This window comes from Lithobates pipiens, unplaced genomic scaffold (assembly GCF_037356315.1).
Source record: "Lithobates pipiens isolate NorthernLeopardFrog02 unplaced genomic scaffold, aLitPip1_a1.2 Scaffold_18, whole genome shotgun sequence".
In the NCBI taxonomy this organism is placed as follows: Eukaryota; Metazoa; Chordata; class Amphibia; order Anura; family Ranidae; genus Lithobates; species Lithobates pipiens.
This window is the reverse complement of record NW_027507758.1, coordinates 623,028,397-623,047,558: the sequence shown is the minus strand read 5'-3', so window position 1 is coordinate 623,047,558 and position 19,162 is coordinate 623,028,397. Positions and strand designations below refer to the sequence as shown.

Genomic DNA, 19,162 nt, shown 5'->3' with positions numbered 1-19,162 from the left:
TCACACAGGGCCATGATGGTTTGGATTTTTTTTCACCTTTAATAATAAACACCTTCATTTACAAATTGCATTTTGTGTTTACTTGTGTTGTCCTTGACTATTGTTTAAATTGGTTTGATGTTCCGAAACACTTAAGTGTGACAAACATGCAAAGGAACAGGAAATGAGGAAGGGGGCAAACACTTTTTCACACCACTGTATTTACCACTGCATATAGGTATTCAAGAAGAAATTGTTTTTTTTTTTTTAACTATTTGGATTTGGCATCAAACATTTACCCATGTTCACAGTAATCTACTTAAAACAAACCCCAGTGTTTTGTCTCATCCTTACTATCGATGATGTTTTTATTTTTTTCCAGTACATGCCATCGAGAAACCCTCAAAGGATCATCTCACTTTATCTCTAATCTGCAAAATTGAAGATGAGGACATCAGAAGAGATTGTGCAGGAGAAAAGACAATGAGCTCAGCTATGGATGGAGGACTTCACAGTGTGGATAGACCATGGAATCTCTCTGACTCTGAGCAACCTCGTACTGTGAGGGATGGTCCCGGAATTCAAGGGGAGGGGAAATTTTCCTGTCCTGAATGTGGGGAAAGTTTTAGCTCTGAATCAAGCCTTACTGTACATCAGAAATCTCACACGGGGGAAAAGCTTCACTCCTGTTCTGAATGTTGGAAATGTTTTACACGGAAATCAGAACTTATTAGACATCAGAGATCCCACACGGGAGAGAAGCCGTATTCCTGTGCCGAGTGCGGAAAATGTTATACACAGAAATCGGCTCTTGTTATACATCAAAGATCTCACACTGGTGAGAAGCCGTATCCCTGTTTAAAGTGCGGAAAATGTTTTTCCAAGAAGGCCCTTCTTACCGCACATCAGAGGTCTCACACAGTGGAGAAACCGTATTCCTGCCATGAGTGCGGGAACAGATTTTTACAGAAATCGGACCTCGTTGCACATCAGAGACTACACACGGGGGAGAAGCCGTATTCCTGCCCTGAGTGCGGGAAATGTTTTCCATGGAAATCGCAACTTGTTATACATCAAAGATCTCACACAGGGGAGAGGCCATTTCCATGTCCTGAGTGTGGAAAATCCTTTTCACAGAAGTCTGGTCTTAATAAACATCAAATATGCCACTCACAGGAGAAGCCTTATTCCTGCCCTGAGTGTGGAAAATGTTTTTCAAGGAAGGCCTATCTTAATGAACATCAAAGAACCCACCAGAAAATTGTTTCTTTTTCACTCTAGTGTAGACTCCGCCTAATAATTAAGGATCTCTCACGTGGCAAGCCCACGTCAGGTTAACCTGGATCACCAAGGATGTGCTTGCAACATAATAGACTTCAATGGTGAATCCTCTAAAATTGCTTTCCTATTTCTCTGGAATTTGTGGAATGGTAGGAGTATAAGAGGGGATTACATGCTTCCCCATTTTCCGATGCATGGTCCTGGAAGCTGAGTGACCTAGCTTGGCCTGGGCTTGACAGCTGATTGGGCTAGCTGGGTTTGGACTTGACAGCTGAGTGGACTAGCCAATTCTGGGCTTGACAGATAAGTGGATTAGCTGGGCCTTGCGGGGTAAGGCTACCTGGATCTGAGTTCAACAGCTTGGGTGGGCCAGCTTGACCTTTGTTGGGGTACCTAGACCTGGTCTTGGCAGTATGATAGCTGAGCCTTGGGGAGGCGCTGGGTGGGCCGATGTGCTGGCTGGACAGCCTAGACTGAGAAACCTAGACTGTGGGATGCTAATAAATGACAGTTGGCATCCTTTACACACAGGCAGGGATGAGAGATTGAAGAGGAGGTAGTAGATATGGCTACAGGGGAGGATTTGGTCTCTGTTGGCCACTGGCTCCCTCTGCCCTTTTGCTAACCCACCGCCAATGTACAGTCACTCCTGGGAAAGGTCCATTGTGGAGCTGTTCCGCAGTCATTACCCAGGCCGTTGTCTTTACTGTCCTAAACAGGGGCTATTACCCAAAGTTTTGGCTGGGTGGTATTCAGCCCAGACTTATTTGTATAGTTTTCACCTTGTCTTTCCCTAAGCTCAGTGGGGCTGTGATCTCACTGCTGCCAGTAAGTGTCACTGGTAGCACTGGTAATAGTATGAGATTCCACAACAAGACTGAGTTATGAATATTTATATTTCCTTCAACCAATCCAGTAGGAGATTCATTGCCACTGGTGCATGCTGGAGGGGATCAGTGTAGTGACATTTGAACACAGTCTATTTGATTGCGTTTCTGACAGTTTAATGCCATTTACTTCTGTGTGCGTTACTGCAAGTTTAACGCCATATAGTTTTGTGTGCATTACTGCCAGTTCAACGCCATATAGTTGTGTGCGTTACTGCCAGTTTAATGCCATATAGTTCTCTGCGTCACTGTACGTTTGGCACATTATATTGTAGTATATTATAGTGTATCCGTGAAGTGTGTCTGTGTAGTGTGAGTACTCAAATTAAAGTGCACGAAACACCTCTTTACATTTACAAGTAGTACTTTACAAGTGCATCTACGTACAGATTTCAACTTCTTCTTTATATTTGCTTATAAGCACCACCCCCTCCCTCCCAATAATGTCTGGGGGGACAACAAGGAGAGGCAGACGTTCCCTTGGCACTGTAAGGGGGCCAGCAACAAATATGTCCACAGGCAACAGTGGATGTGGTGGTCAGCCCCCAGGCAGGGCATAATTTCCTCTGTTTAGTGAGTTTGCCCGTGCTATCCAGCCACAGCATGCAGAGGAGGTGGTAGACTGGCTTACTAAACCCTTCTCATCCTCTGTCATGCAGAGACAAGTGTGCAGTCCCCTGCATTGCCAGAGTAGATAAACCTACCTCCTTGTCCACATCTATTCCTGCCATAGTCCCAACATCAGCCATTGAGGAGTCAGCTGAGTTATTTGACCACAGCATCAGCCACTTGCCCCTTGATGATGCCCAGCCATTACTGGATTCAGATGTTGGTTCTGAGGTTGAGGATGACAGGAACATGAGCCTAGAGTAGTGTTTCTCAAATCCAGTCCTCAGGCCCCCCCAACAGGTCATGTTTTCAGGTTTTCCATTATTTTTCACAGGTGATTTGATCAGTTTCACTGCCTTAGCAATTACCACAGCCGTTTCATCTGAGGGAAATCCTGAAAACATGACCTGTTGGGGGGGCCTGAGGACTGGATTTGAGAAACACTGGCCTAGAGTGAGGAGGGAATACTGGTAGACAAATTGGCATTCATGTTCCCCAAGCCGAAGCGTATTGCCAAGTTGTCTCCAGTGGTAATGATGAAGATGGAGATGATGATTATGAGGAGGACACTGATGTGACTTGGGTGCCAGGTAGAGCAGAGGAGGAAACCGAAGGTGAGGTGGCACAACCCCAAGGAGGCTGACCTCAAGAAAGAGTAGAGAGCTGCCACCCTGTTCCATCACATTCTGCAGCTGTTATCACCCGGCCCACTCCCCAAAGCTCAGCTGTCTGGGTCTTTTTCAACACTTCTGCAGCAGATCGCACTGTTGCCATCAGCAAACTGTGTCTCAGGCACATCAAACGTGGCAAAAACACCAACCATATGCATATTATTCCATTTTTTCTTGCCTTCGTCAAGATTATCTCTATAGGGTTATGGTGGGAAGACGCCCCCCCACACCCAAAGACCAATTTTTCAGCACCTGTTTGACAGGTGCATATCATTGCAATTTTTTACAGCAAGGCCAATCCTTGCTTTCATCAAGAGTACCTCTATAAGGGTAGGGTGGGAAGACGCCACCGATACCCAAAGACCAATTTTTACACACCCGTTACTTCTATCCAAAGTCAAAGTGACACCAGAATGTATCCAAAAAAAATCTCTAATCGTGTTCCCAGTGTACTACATTGTGGCCTCATCATACACACTGGCTCCCCAGCTGTTGCTGAGTAAAATAAAGGCAGCTTGCAGGGAAAATGTATATATATATTTTTTGGGCTTTATAAATGCAATTATTGCTGCAGCAGATTCTAGACATGGCACAGATCTGCCACTTTACAGGTACACCAAGGTGACCCCCCCAGGCACTTTATTGGAAGGAATTTTTCATTTTTAGGCTTTCACTTTAAAAATTAAAAAAATCACTGCTCATTTAAAAATTAAATTTTTCACAAACTTTTTTTTTTTTCTCGATACATGTCCCCCAGGGCAGGACCCGGACCCCTATAACCATTGTATGCCCAATTACTTGCATATAAGCCTTCAAAATGGGACCGTTTGATTTTTGACGTTCGGGTCCCATTGACTTTAATGGGGTTCGTTATTCGAGTCTGAACTCTCGCGGTGTTCGGAAGTTCTGGTACGAACCGAACAGGGGTCCATTCGGCCCATCCCTACTTGTAACCTACAATATGTAGATGGAACTAAAAGTCCATTACGGGTTACAATCAATGAGCGTCTTAAATTTATACGTAAAGGTTTCCGCCATCACAGCCTCACCAAGCATTGTGCTATTAACCACTTTCAGACCGGACCATTTTGCTGGCTTAAGTTGCGCAATTGCGCGGTCGTGCGATGTGGCTCCCAAACAAAATTGACGTCCTTTTTTTCCCCACAAATAGAGCTTTCTTTTGGTGGTATTTGATCACCCCTGCGATTTTTTATTTTTTGCCCTATAAACAAAAAAAGAGTGACCATTTTTGAAAAAGAACGCATTATTTTTGACTTTTATTTATAATAAATATCCCCCAAAAATATATAAAAAAACTTTTTTTTTCCTCAGTTTAGGCCGATATGTATTCTTCTACATATTTTTGGTAAAAAAATAAAATAAAAACCCAGTAAGCGATTATTGATTGGTTTGCGCAAAATGTATAGCGTTTACAAAATAGGGGATAGTTTTATGGAATTTTTATAAATTTTTTTTTTACTAGTAATGGCGGCGATCAGCGATTTTTATTGTGACTGCGACATTATGGCGGACACATTGGACATTTTTTATTTATTTAATTGCTTCATTATTAACAGTTAATGCCGTAGATTTCATTTGACTTTCTATTTCCGGCTTACTGGTTTTGGTTTTACATTTTTTTTTTTTTTTTTTTTTTTTTACATTTTTGTTCTAGATTATTTTTTTTTTTATATAATTTTATATTTCATATACATACTTGTCTACACTACTGATGTGGATAGGACAAGCAAATCTCAGGAGATTTGGTCGGCCATTTTTGGGTGGATATCTTCTATAGGAAAGCCCAGCCACGTTGAGAGGAGAACACACGCGTGTGTGTGTGTGTGTGTGTGTGTGTGTGTGTGTGTGTATAGACAGGGACAGAGTCCTCCCTGTGAGGGAGAGTTAGGAGAAGGTAGGGAGAGTGTTCCGGCCTGTGATGGATAGCTCAGGGTTCCTACGTTGTCCTGTATCAGCGATCCTCGTCAGATGAAAGACCCCCCATTGCGGATAATAAAACCGATGTCCTCACTGTGAGAGGGAAAAGTGTATCAGATGCCTATATCCATCTGCTGAAGGAATACCGCTGTTACCGGGTAATGTGTGTGAATATCAGCCTCTACCCATGGGCATTGTGTTCTTGGGTTTATACTGTGTCAGTCAGTGGAAAGTGACTATAGTGCTGAGGAATGCAACTACCGCTTAAATCAGAAGTGACTGTGCTGTATATCTATGCCTCCATGCTTGGAGTGAAACTACTTGCATTACTGCTGTAATTACTCTTCCTACTACCGTCTCTCTGGTAATAAACATTGCCTGGTTTATAAAATCAGTAGGTGCGATTCCCTCAGTGAAGCCGCTACACCCTACACTCACTTACAAGCGGCTAAGAAGGAAAAAGATGTCCCTGCCTCGGAGGCGGCCATTTTGTTGGTTAGTATCAGGCGCACTGATAGTGTACCAGAATGTACGCAGCTGCCGGTGTTTCCTCAGATTTGGGGACCCATCAGAATTTGTAACAGAAGTGACGTTCTGTCGCCGCCCTCTTGCTACTCCCCACACTCCTTCACAGTAAGGATACAGTGAGAAGGCGGTGTTTTATCGGATTTGGCGACCCGACAGAATGTGTAACGGGAGTGACGTATCTTTGCCGCCCTCTTGCTACACCCCACACTCCTTCACAGTAAGGATACAATGAGAAGGCGATGCTTCATCAGATTTGGCGACCCGTCAGAATGTGTAACGAAAGTGACGTTTTGTCGCCGCCATCTTGCTACACCCCACGCTCGTTCACAGTAAGGATACAGTGAGAAGGCGGTGTTTCAGCGGATTTGCCGACCCGTCAGAATGTGTAAACGGAAGTGACGTTTCGTCGCCGCCATCTTGCTACACCCCACGCTCCTTCACAGTAAGGATACAGTGAAAAGGCGGCGTTTCAGCGGATTTGCCGACCCGTCAGAATGTGTAACGGAAGTGACGTTTTGTCGCCACCATCTTGCTACACCCCACGCTCCTTCACAGTAAGGATACAGTGAGAAGGCGGTGTTTTAGCGGATTTGCCGACCCGTCAGAATGTGTAACGGAAGTGACGTTTCGTCACCGCCATCTTGCTACACCCCACACTCGCCCACAGTAAGGATACAGTGAGAAGGGGGCAAGCAGACATCTTGTTACACCCACCGGAGTTTTGCATTTTACACTTACTTATAATGGTAAACTGAGGTTATATAGTAAAATACAGTACTTAGAACTCCGTCTGACTGTTTAGATGTTGAATTTTAAAAGCAGCGGCAAGCCTGATCATCTCACAGTGTCAGGAAATGTTCCCTCCGCTGGTAATATCGATCATTTGGCGTGCAGTACTGAGATCCACCAGTAGGTGTCTCCTGGCAGCTCCAAACTGCCGGAAGAGCTTTTCCCTGCTGGAATTATGTCATCTTTGGGCCGCAGTACTGGTGTCCACCAACGGAGGGATGCTGGCAGTGTGGAGCAGGTATTGCCTTCTGCAATCAGGCATTACATGACTTTGATAGCAGCTATAGTATAAATACCCGGCAAGTGCACACACACCTTGCCCTGGTATTGCCCTTGTGCCCTGACCTGCAGCCTGTTTATAGTTTCATAGTTAGTAAGGTTGAATAAAGACACCAGTCCATCCAGTTCAACCTGAATGAGTGTCTACAATTGTCCCTATCCCTGTACATTGCACACTTACATCGGTCCCTACCCTCAAGGAGCCCACAATCCAAGGTCCCCATTCATATACAAGGGACAATTTTTTTGGACAGAAGCCAATTAACCTCTTTGGATTGTGGGAGGAAACCGGAGTACCCGGAGGAAACCCACGCAGGCACAGGGAGAACATGCAAACTCCAGGCAGGCAGTATCGTTACGTTTCGAACCAGCGACCCTTCTTACTACTAGGCGAGAGTGCTAACCACTACACCACTGTGCCACCCTAATCTGTTAGCCTGAACCCTGATTTCTGTATCCTGGACCTGTTTGTATCTGCTCTTGTATCCCTGGATCCTTGCCCTGCAGCCTGATCCCTCCATTTTGTTGCCTGTCTGTTTACTCCTGCCCCCCCCCCCCCCCCCCCATCTACGGATCTCGTGTCTATGACCCTGGCCTGGCTTGACTACGATTCTGGTACTCCCTTTTGCTACATATGCTGGTTAGTTTATTATCACCGTTTGGTTTGTTCAATAAGTTTGTATTGGTGGTGTGTTCACGTTTATATATGCATTTACTTTAATAAACTTTCACCTATTTATGTCTGGTTCACTCTGTCGCAGTCACACAGTTCTGGTCACATCTGGTTTATGACACACACAGGGTTGCTAATCTGACAGAAGTCCGCTTCTTTTAAAATTCAACATCTAACCAGTTAGACGGAGTTCTAAGTACTGTATTTCACTATATAAACTCAGTTTACTGTTTAAAAATAAGTCTAAAATGCAAAACAAGATGTGTAACAAGGTGTAACAAGATGTCCGCTTGCCGCCTTCCCACTCTATCCTTACTGTGGAGGAGTGCGGGGTGTAGCAAGATGGCGGCGACGAAACGTCACTTGACGGGTCGCCTAATCGCCTAATTTTCACTTGACTGGATGTTCTATTATTGATTTATGCATTTTTTTATGGATAGCGCAACACTTTCAATCTCTTCATTACTAGCTCTTGTAAATCAGCTCACCACAGGCTAAGCACTACATTTACATTTAGAGAGCTCAAATTGTAAGAAAAAAAGTTGCTGGTTCTCCCCAAACATGAATGATGGGGATCCACCTCAACCACCTGCACCTTACGGTTGAGGTGAATCTGAATTTCATCCATATATATGGGGTGATTATACTCATGTGGTAGGTGCTTTTCTAATGAGTTGTACTAGTCCAAACTGTACTTTAGGGCGTGGCAGCCCACTTTTATTGGAAAGAAAGAAGGAAAAGGTTCAAATAGACATCAGTTGCCATGCAGGGATTTTTCCACATCAACAGTTAACTGAAATTGCCAATCCACCTGGCTCCCTTGTCAACAGCACTGCTGATCTGCTTAGTTCCTCTCACTGTGTTTCTCAGCTCTCTTGACTTACTTTGCATTTAGTTGCTGCGCCGTGCTGCAGGGCCCACTCCTGGCCTTCTTAAAGACCCGATAGGAGTCCTTCTTGACACCCCGATAGGAGCCCACCTGACTCCCAGGATGGGATCTCCTGGCTGGGGGTCCTCTGACCCATTAGTGAGACCTTCTGTTTCCTGGCTGGAGCTCCTCTGACCCCTGGGTTAGACACTCTGTCTCTTGACTCCTGGCTGGGTCTCCTCTGAATGAGACTCCCTGTCTCTGGACTCCTGACTGGGGCTGGGGTGACCCCTGGATTAGACCCTCTGTCTCTTCACTCTTGGCTGGGTCTCCTCTGCCCCGAGTGGGACCCTCTGTCTCTGGACCCATGGCTGGGGATTCTCTGACACCTGGGTAAGACTCTCTGTCTCTGGACTCCTGGCTGGGGCTCATCTGACCCCTGGGTGAGACCTCCTGGCTGGGGCTTCTCTGACCCCTGTGTGAGACCTCCTGTCTCTTGACTCCCGACTGTGGTTCCTCTGACCTCTGAGTGAGACTCTCCATCTCTGGACTCCTGGCTGGGGCTCCTCTGACCCCTGGGTGGTACCCTCTGTCTCTGGACCCCTGGCTGTCTAATGTCTAAACCGCTGGCAACAAAAGTGAGTACGCCACTAAGTGAAAATGTCCAAATTGTGCCCAAAGTGTCAATAATTTGTGTGGCCAGCATTATTTTCCAGCCCTGCCTTAACCATCATTGACGTCAGCAGCAGCAATAATAACCGTCAGCATTGCCAATTTGCGCAATAACAACCCAACACATTGGTATCAGTAGCAGCAATAGTGACCCCAGCATCAGTGCCAGTTTCTGAAATTACATATCCCAACATTGGTGCCACTTTAAAAATAATAACCCCAGCATGAATGGCTGTTTACATAATAACCACCAGCAACAGTGCCAATTTACGCAAAGAAAAAGCCCAGAGCATTGGTGTCGGTAGCAGCAATAATAACCCCCAGTATCGGTGCCAGTTTCTGCAACAATAATCCCCAGCAATGGTGCCAGCTTACATAATAACTGCCAGCATTGATGGCACGTGAACTGGCTTGTGTGGTTAACTCTTTGGCCGGGGGGTTTAAAGGATAAGTTCATCTTTATAAAAGAGTAAAAAAATAAATGCACATCTTTTTGCAGGTAAAAAAAATATGCATTTATGATTTTTTTTTTTTTTTACTAGTAGCACCCATCATCAGCAGATCGCAGGTGCCATGCAGTCCTGCAGACTTGTCAGTGTATCTGTCTGCTCATACATTGTACAGGCAGACAGTTACACTCTGACAGGAAAAGACAATGAACTGCCTAAAGTGCTCAAAAGCGCCCTTTTTTAATAGTTCACTGTGTCGTCCTACTGCTGTAAAATAATTAATTGACATGCTGATTAAGTGCAAAAAAAGAATAAATATTTTACCCCTGCAGGGTATTGTGCCTGGGGTGGGATTAGTGGTAGCAGTGGTGGTTGAGGAGGGATAGGATCAGTGGCAACAGTGGTGGGGGATGGGATGAGTGGCAGTGGTGAGGGAGAGATGGGATGAGTGGCAGTGGTGAGGGAGAGATGGGATGAGTGGCAGCAGTGGGGAGGATGGGATGAGTGGCAGCAGTGGTGGTTGGGTGGGGATGGGATCAGTGGTAGGGGTGGGGGAATGGAATGTGTGGCAGCGGTGAGGGGGGATGGGATCAGTAATAGGGGGGATTGAATGGGATGAGTGGCAGATGTGGTGGTGGGAATGGGATCAGTGGCAAGGGTGATGGTTGGAGGGGGATGGGATCAGTGGCAACAGTGGTGGGGGATGGGATGAGTGGCAGTGGTGAGGGAGAGATGGGATGAGTGGCAGCAGTGGGGAGGATGGGATGAGTGGCAGCAGTGGTGGTTGGGTGGGGATGGGATCAGTGGTAGGGGTGGGGGAATGGGATGTGTGGCAGCGGTGAGGGGGGGGTGGGATCAGTGGCAAGGGTTGTGGTTGGGTGGGATCAGTAATAGGGGGGGGTTTAATGGGATGAGTGGCAGATGTGGTGGTGGGAATGGGATCAGTGGCAAGGGTGATAGTTGGAGGGGGGTGGGATCAGTGGTGGGGGATGGGATGAGTGGCAGTGGTGAGGGAGAGATGGGATGAGTGGCAGCAGTGGGGAGGATGGGATGAGTGGCAGCAGTGGTGGTTGGGTGGGGATGGGATCAGTGGTAGGGGTGGGGGAATGGGATGTGTGGCAGCGGTGAGGGGGGGGTGGGATCAGTGGCAAGGGTTGTGGTTGGGTGGGATCAGTAATAGGGGGGGGTTTAATGGGATGAGTGGCAGATGTGGTGGTGGGAATGGGATCAGTGGCAAGGGTGATAGTTGGAGGGGGGTGGGATCAGTGGTGGGGGATGGGATGAGTGGCAGTGGTGAGGGAGAGATGGGATGAGTGGCAGCAGTGGGGAGGATGGGATGAGTGGCAGCAGTGGTGGTTGGGTGGGGATGGGATCAGTGGTAGGGGTGGGGGAATGGGATGTGTGGCAGCGGTTAGAGGGGATGGGATCAGTGGCAAAGGTTTTGGTTGGGGGGTGGGATCAGTAATAGGGAGGGTTGAATGGGATGAGTGGCAGAGGTGGTGGTGGGAATGGGATCAGTGGCAAGGGTGATGGTTGGAGGGGGATGGGATGAGTGGCAGTGGTGGTGGGAGTATGGGATCCGTGGTGAGAGTGGTGGTTGGGGGGGTGGGATGGGATGAGTGGCAAGGATGGTGGTTGCAGGATGGAATCAGGAGCAGCAGTGGTCATGGTGGGGTGGATCAGTGGCAGCAGTGGTTGTGGTGGTGTGGGGGATATCAGTGGTGTGGGGGGATGGGGAATCAGTGGCAGTAGTGATGGTGTGGGGGGTATCAGTGGCAGTAGTGGTGGCGCCAGGGGTATCAGTGGCAGTAGTGGTGGTGCCAGGGGTGTCAGTGGCAGTAGTAGTGGTGTCTGGGAAATCAGTGGCAGTAGTAGTGGTGTTGGGGGAATCAGTGACAGTAGTGGTGGTGCCGGGGGATATCAGTGGCAGCAGTGGTGTGGAGGGGGGGAATCAGTGGCAGTGTTATAAAGGGATGGGTGCCACTCACTTGCAGATCACTTGGTTCCCTCTCCTTGCTTGGGCGAGCAGAGAGGCTGGGCGGGGCCTGTGAGTGAAGGTGTGGCCAGAGAAGATGGGTGGAGACTTGCAGGCAGCGAGAATGGGCGGAGAGGATGGGCGAAGCGGCGGGGACTGTCCCTGTGAGTGTGGGAGCAGAGGATGGTTGGAGAGGATGGGCGAAGCTTACCGGGAATCCGCGTAAATGACTATCTCCCGGGCGGCGACGGGCCCCCCTACAGTGGCGGAACTCAAGGGCCCAGTCGCAAATTCGACTCGTGCGACCCTGATAATTCCGCCACTGACGTGAGCAGCAACACCCATAGATTAAACATTCCCTCGTATCCAATTATTTCCTCTAACCTAAGTGGTGGCGCACAGGAACTACACTATATCCTTTTTTTTTTTAAATAGTGACAGTGAGTTCAGGGAGAAGATCCTCCTCTTGCTGTCAACTAGATCAGGTGGATAGGGGAGACACTGCAGGAGTGGGAGCATGTTACATGTTCCCAAAGGTGAACTTATCCTTTAACCACTTGCCTACCAGATACTTTCACCCCCTTCGTGCAGTGCCCCGGGCCAATTTTCAGTGCTGTCACACTTTGAATGACAATTACGCGGTCATGCAAAACTGTACCCATATATAATTGTTATCATGTTTTTCACACAAATAGAGCTTTCTTTTGGTGGTATTTAACCACCTCAATACAGTGCACTTACACCCCCTTCCTGACCAGACCAATTTTCAGCTTTCAGCGCTCTCACAGTTTGAATGACAATTACTCAGTCATGCAACACTGTACCCATATGAAACTTGCGTCCTTTTTTCCACACAAATAGAGCTTTCTTTTAGTGGCATTTAATCACTAGTGGGTTTTTTATTTTTTGTGATATAAATAAAATAAAACGTAAATTTTGTGAAAAAAAAATGCCTTTTCTTTGTTTCTGTCATACATTTTTGCTAATTAGTAATTTTTCTTCATACATTTTGGCCAAAATTTATACTGCTACATATCTTTGGTAAAAATAACCCACATTAGTGTATATTATTTGGTCTTTGTGAAAGTTATAGAGTCTACAATCTATGATGCCAATCACTGAAAATTGATCACATCTGATCAGGCCTTCAGTACATCAGGTGTATCTCATTTCTTGAGACGCTAACAAGTCAGGAAAGTACAAATACCCCCCAAATGACCCCTTTTTACAAAGTAGACATCCCAAGGTATTAAGTAAGTAGCATGGTGAGTTTTTTTAAGTTGTCATTTTTCCCACAATTCTTTGCAAAATGAAGATATTTTTTTTTTATTAATATTTTTTTTTACAAAATTGTCATATTATCAGGTTATTTCTCACACACAGCATATGCATACAACAAATTACACCCCAAAATACATTCTGCTACTCTTCCCGAGTACGGCGATACCACATGTGTGAGACTTTTACACAGCCTGGCCACATACAGAGCACCAACATTGATGTAGTACCTTCAGACGTTCTACGAGTAAAAATGACGCATCTCATTTCTCAACCACCTATTACACTTTTGAAGGCCCTGGAGTACCAGGACAATGGAATTTCCCATAAAATGACCCCATTTTGGAAAGAAAACACCCCAACGTATAATCTGTGAGGCATAATGAGTCTTTTGAATGGTTAATTTTTTTCCAGAAGTTTTTGGAATATGTGGAAAAAAAATTAAAACGCATTTTTTTTTTTTTTTTTACACAAAATTGTCAATTTATAAGATATTTCTAACACATAGCATGTATATAGCAAAAATTACAACCCAAAACACATTCTGCTACTCCTCCCGAGTATGGCGATACCACATGTGTAGGACTTTTACACAGCCTGGCCACATAGAGAGGCCGAACATTGAAGTAGTACGTTCAGGCGTTCTAGGAGCATAAATGACACATCTCATTTCATTCCTACCCATCACACTTTTGAAGGTCGTGGACCACCAGGACAGTGAAATTACCCACAAAATGACCCCATTTTGGAAAGCAAACACCCCAATGTATATTCTATGAGGCATGGGCTGCAAATAGGTACTCGGGTACTCTGATGGGCTGGAGATAGGTACTCTGATGGTTGGTGACTGGTATTTGGGTACTCTGAAGGGCAGTGACAGGTACTCATATGGACTGTGACAGGTACTCGGGTACTAAGATGAACTGTGACAGGTACTCAGATGAACTGTGACAGGAACTCGGGTACTCAGATGGACTGTGACAGGTACTCGGGTACTCAGATGGACTGTGACAGGTACTCGGATGGGCTGTGACAGGTACTCGGGTACTCAGATGGACTGTGACAGGTACTCGGATGAACCGTGACAGGTACTCGGGTACTTTGATGGGCGGTGACAGCTACTCAGGTACTCGGATGAGCCGTGACAGGTACTCGGGTACTTTGATGGGCTGTGACAGGTACACGGGTACTCTGATGGACTGTGACAGGTACTCGGTACTCTAATGGACTGTGACAGGTACTCGGTACTCTAATGGACTGTGACAGGTACTCGGGTACCCTGATGGACTGTGACAGGTACTCGGGTACCCTGATGGACTGTGACAGGTACTCGGGTACCCTGATGGACCGTGACAGGTACTCGGGTACCCTGAGGGACCGTGACAGGTACTCGGGTACCCTGAGGGACCGTGACAGGTACTCGGGTACCCTGAGGGACCGTGACAGGTACTCGGGTACCCTGAGGGACCGTGACAGGTACTCGGGTACCCTGAGGGACCGTGACAGGTACTTGGGTACCCTGAGGGACCGTGACAGGTACTCGGGTACCCTGATGGGCCGGGACAGTTACTCGGGTACCCTGATGGGCCGGGACAGGTACTCAGGTACTCTGATGGGCCGGGACAGGTACTCGGGTACCCTGATGGACCGGGACAGGTACTCGGGTAATCTGATGGGCCGGGACAGGTACTCGGGTAATCTGATGGGCCGGGACAGGTACTCGGGTACTCTGATGGGCCAGGACAGGTACTCGGTTACTCTGATGGGCTGGGACAGGTACTCGGGTACTCTGATGGGCTGGGACAGGTACTCTGATGGACTGTGATTGACAGGTACTATGAGGGGTGGTGACAGGTCCTCTTTATTGGGGGGGGGCAATCAGTATGATTGGTGTACACTGTAGGCGGTAACAAGATGTTACCGCAATCTCCTCCTCACACACGATTGGTGTGTGAGGAGGAGAACCCGGTAACATCTCGTTACCGCGGTTTGTTTACATTTTAGTGATCGGCTGTGAAAGGATCACAGCCGATCACGTGGGTAAACAGCCGGCCAATGGATGTTTACCAGCGTCGGTAACGAGCAGTGTTCCCGGGGAACACGCCGCCACAGACGTGCGCGCGCAGCGCGCTCACGATCGCGCGCATGCGCCGTGCACAGTCGGGTGTGACCATCTGTGATCGGGCGTGACTTCATCACGGCCGATCACGTGGTAAACAGCCATAACCAATGGCTGTTCACCCCCTTCGGTGGTGTCTCCGTGACACGCCGCCACCGAAGAAACAGGGATGCGCGCGCACGATCGCGCGCATTCCCTCTTTAAACGGGAGGCCATCATATGACGGCCTCCCGCCACAATAGGTGCGCCGCCTGGCCGTCATTTTACAGCCAGCGGTCAGCATCTAGTTAATCATTGCTAAACATTGGAAAAAGACACATAAAAAATAAATAAATTTTATATATATATATATATATATATATATATATATATATATATATAATATATATTTTTTTTTTATTATTATTATTTTTTGTTCTTGAGTAATTTTTTCTTCTTCACTGATGTGCACTAATGATACTACACTGATAGGCTGCACCGGTGAGGCAGCATTGATAAGGCTGCACTGATGGATATTGATAGTTGGCACCGATGAGCTACACTGATGGGCACTGATAGCTGGCACTGATGAGCTGCACCGATAGGTGGCACTGATGGTGACTGATAGGCAGCAGGGAAAGGTGGCACTGATGAACTGCACTGATAGGTGGTACTGATAGACACTAATAGGTGGCACTGATGAACTGTGAGCCTCCCAGGGCGGCTTCTGGGTGACATCATGCCGGCTGGGACATCTTCAACCTACAGGTGCACTGGTGGTGTGCCGCAAGAGGCTATGCAGCGTTCTACAAGGGAGTAGGCGGTGGTTGGCGGCCAGCGATTGAGTCTAGTCTCACTGAATTGGGCCTATAATGCAACTGTCTAGTGTTTGCAAGGCAATTTAGCGGCCAGTGATTGTGCCTAGACTCATTGTCCTGGGCCTATAATATGGTATGCAGCTCCAATAGCACCTACATTAATCCTACACTGCAAGGGTCAACAGTGCTCACTAGAATGAGATCTCTGCAGTCTCCTCCTCCAAAGGTATACCTCTCCCAGGACCCTCCAGGGGAATAGCCTCACTCAGGGAACTCTTGGCCTGGCCTAAAAGGCCTTTTGCAGTCTGCCCTTCCTCCCACCCCTATAAGGGTCAGAAAGCCTAAAGCTGTCTCTCCTGGGTGCAGTTCTACTCTTCTTTGGCCTCCTGCCCTGCACAGAACCTCCACATGCTTGTTACATCTGTGCTGGTGTGGGGTGCTTGGCTCCCATGCCACAACTGCTTTAGGGTGCCTCCCAACTTGACTTATAACTGGGCAGCGGGCACTGACTCACCCATGACATTACAGCAGAAGGGCTCTAACTAAAGAGCACCTGATGACATAGTCTGCTGTAAGCATACCTTCCAACTTTTGAACTTCATAATGAAGGACACCTGAGGAAGAAAGGGACCTGCGGTGCACCACTCCAAAATGTTGGCGTGGCCAAACTATTAACAGTGGGAGGGGCTCAAGAGACGTGGTTACACAAAACCCGGGCTTCTTGTGCTTATAAAATTAGCTTTGATTGCTTTTTCTGAGCCTACCTCAACCAGGTTCCCATCCGCCGTATATTCAAATGATGGCTGGGTGGGACCACTCTAGTTCTGGGAGGACGTCATATGACTTCCTCCCATTCTTGCCCTGCATGTGCGTTGCAATCGATGGTAAACTGTGTCCGTAGGACATCACCGATCAGTGTAAAGAGCCAATGACAGCAGTTCTTTACCACATGATTGGCTGTGTCCAATCTCATATGATCACGTAAACACACTTGCTGGTTATTGGCATTCCATTACTTACTCTGTCACAGCGCGAAGAGAGAGCCGGTAACCAGCTAGCGTGAATGGGGACATCTACACTGATAATCAGTGGAGCCCCAACATACCTCATCAGTGCCAACCAGTGCATATCAGTACTGCCTATCAGTGCTGGGTATCAGTGCAGGAATGAGCACTGCTGTGGATAAATAGCGTTTGATCTTTTCATACCCATCTGATGCTCACTAGACCTCTGAACGACCCCTGAACGAACACGAATATCTTTCCAGGCTCCATACTCACTCCATCCTCGGCTCTGTATTAGGTGGTAACTTTTTGCAGATTTCACACTTGACTGGTATGTTTTTTTTCGACTTGGCTTCAACAATGCTTATTTCTCTGTTCCTGATATTGATTTTGATGTGTGATTTTGTCTATTATAGAATATTGTATAGCAGTAATACTTCGTATGGAATTCCCCTGAAGAAAGGACTCTACATAGGTCCTTAAACGCGTCGGGACCAACACTGAAGTAATTGCATTTACATGCTATAATTCTGCTTTTGTTTTTATGTACTCGATGATGGTGATGTATGCACCACCTATTTTATATTAATACATTTCTGAGGATTTTGAGGGGGGTGTGGTTGGATGTGAGGCGAGAGAGAGAGGACCATGTGTGGTCTCTCCCTGCTTTCCCCCTGATGCAAAAGGCTGGTGGTAGTCAGTATGGCAGAGAGCGCCGAGGATGTGAATGCAGATGGGGCCTCTCTCTGAGTAATACAGAGGGAAACTAGACACTTTCCGGAGATCTACGAGTCATCCGGAGCCACTCCAAGGGAGATTGGTAGATGTTGCAGGCGGTGTGCCACCTGGGAGGAATGCCGCGAGAGGCTGGAGAACCGGCTCCCACCCGCATGAATAACAGGCAGCAGTATCGGAGGTCTTCTAAGGTGGCAAGGAGCTGCAATACACCGGGCAAGGACTGCGAGTGAGCGGAGTGCAGGACCAAAGGGAAGGAGCTGTAGAGAAAGCTGCTGAGTCTCCGGAGAAGAAAAAAAAGCAGGTCAGCTCTATGCAAACTGCTTAACGTTTTCATGAAGTACTTATAGACATTTTTTTTTTTCCTGAATGTGCGGCCCTAAGTATTTGCAGCAATCCAGATTTAGCACAGGATATGTTGCTCAAGGGCTCTTGACCTGCTCCAGCGGACCAGCGATAATAGTAACACCAGCAAAATCAGGAATTTATGATTGAGCAAAAATCTGTGTTCCTCAGCACTCCAGCTCTAAGAGACTGTATGATTTTTATGACATACCGCTTCTGCTATACCTAATCTCAGAGATTTTATTATATATAATTTATATTCTGTACCTTAATCCAGAAAATTAAGATAAACCCAGTGCATAAGTACCATCTCCTTTTTTCCCCTCTCTCATTGCCTCTGATCAGGCAGATTTGCTGTACACGTCAATAGTGCTCTGGTACACTTAGCAAATTTAGTAAAACTTAACTCAAAGAACATTAGTATTTTTCCTTCACTATACTAATGCCCCGTACACACAAGCGACCATCCAAGTTTTTTTCCGACGGAATTCCGCTCAAGCTTGGCTTGCATACACACGGTCACACAAAAGTTCTCGGAACGTTTTACCGTCAAGAACGCGGTGACGTACAACACTACGACGAGCCGAGAAAATGAAGTTCAATGCTTCGGCGCATGCGTCGGAATTTTGCACGTCGGAATTGCTACAGATGATCGGAATTTCCGATAGGAACTTTTTCCGTCGGAAAAATAGAGAACATGCTCTCTCAATCTTTTGCTGGCGGAAATTCCGCCAGCAAAAGTCTGATGGAGCATACAAATGGTCGGAATTTCCGACCGAAAACTCACATCGGACTTTTGCTGGCGGAATTTCCAATCGTGTGTACAGGGCATAAGAGATTGTTTATGTTTTGGCAAAAGAGCTGATGCCAGCTGCCCCAGATGCCAAGGAACTGGAGACCTCATACATATGATGTGGAGATGTCCAAAGCTATTCCGATACAGTAAGTTATTGATACCACAAATAAAACCTACGGGAATACACTGGAATTGGATCCTAGGCTCTGTGTGCTGGGACATGGGAATAAGTCGGTCAGAACTTTTTCCCGACCGAAAAATAGAGAACCTGCTCTCAATCTTTTGCTGGCTGGAATTCTGCCAGCAAAAGTCAGATGGAGCGTACACACGGGCGGAATTTCTGACCAAAAGCTCTCATCCGACTTTTGCTGGCAGAATTTCTGATAGTTTGTATGGGGCTTTAGGCGTAGGATGTTTTAATGCTTCCAGCTCTGGCAAAGTCGTCCGCAATCTCTTGCAATATTTGTATGAACAAACCTCTCATATGCAG

At 47.0% G+C, this 19,162-nt stretch overlaps 1 protein-coding gene across 1 annotated transcript in view; it reads left to right on the top strand.

The window, feature by feature from the left end:
• Nucleotides 1–19,162, top strand: part of LOC143986861 (uncharacterized) — an 83,222-nt gene that overhangs the window by 31,304 nt on the left and 32,756 nt on the right. Inside the window, exon 8 of the mRNA XM_077485267.1 lies at nt 362–1,259. Coding sequence (XP_077341393.1) covers nt 362–1,259 — 898 coding nt within the window. The remainder of the gene's footprint in view (nt 1–361; nt 1,260–19,162) is intronic.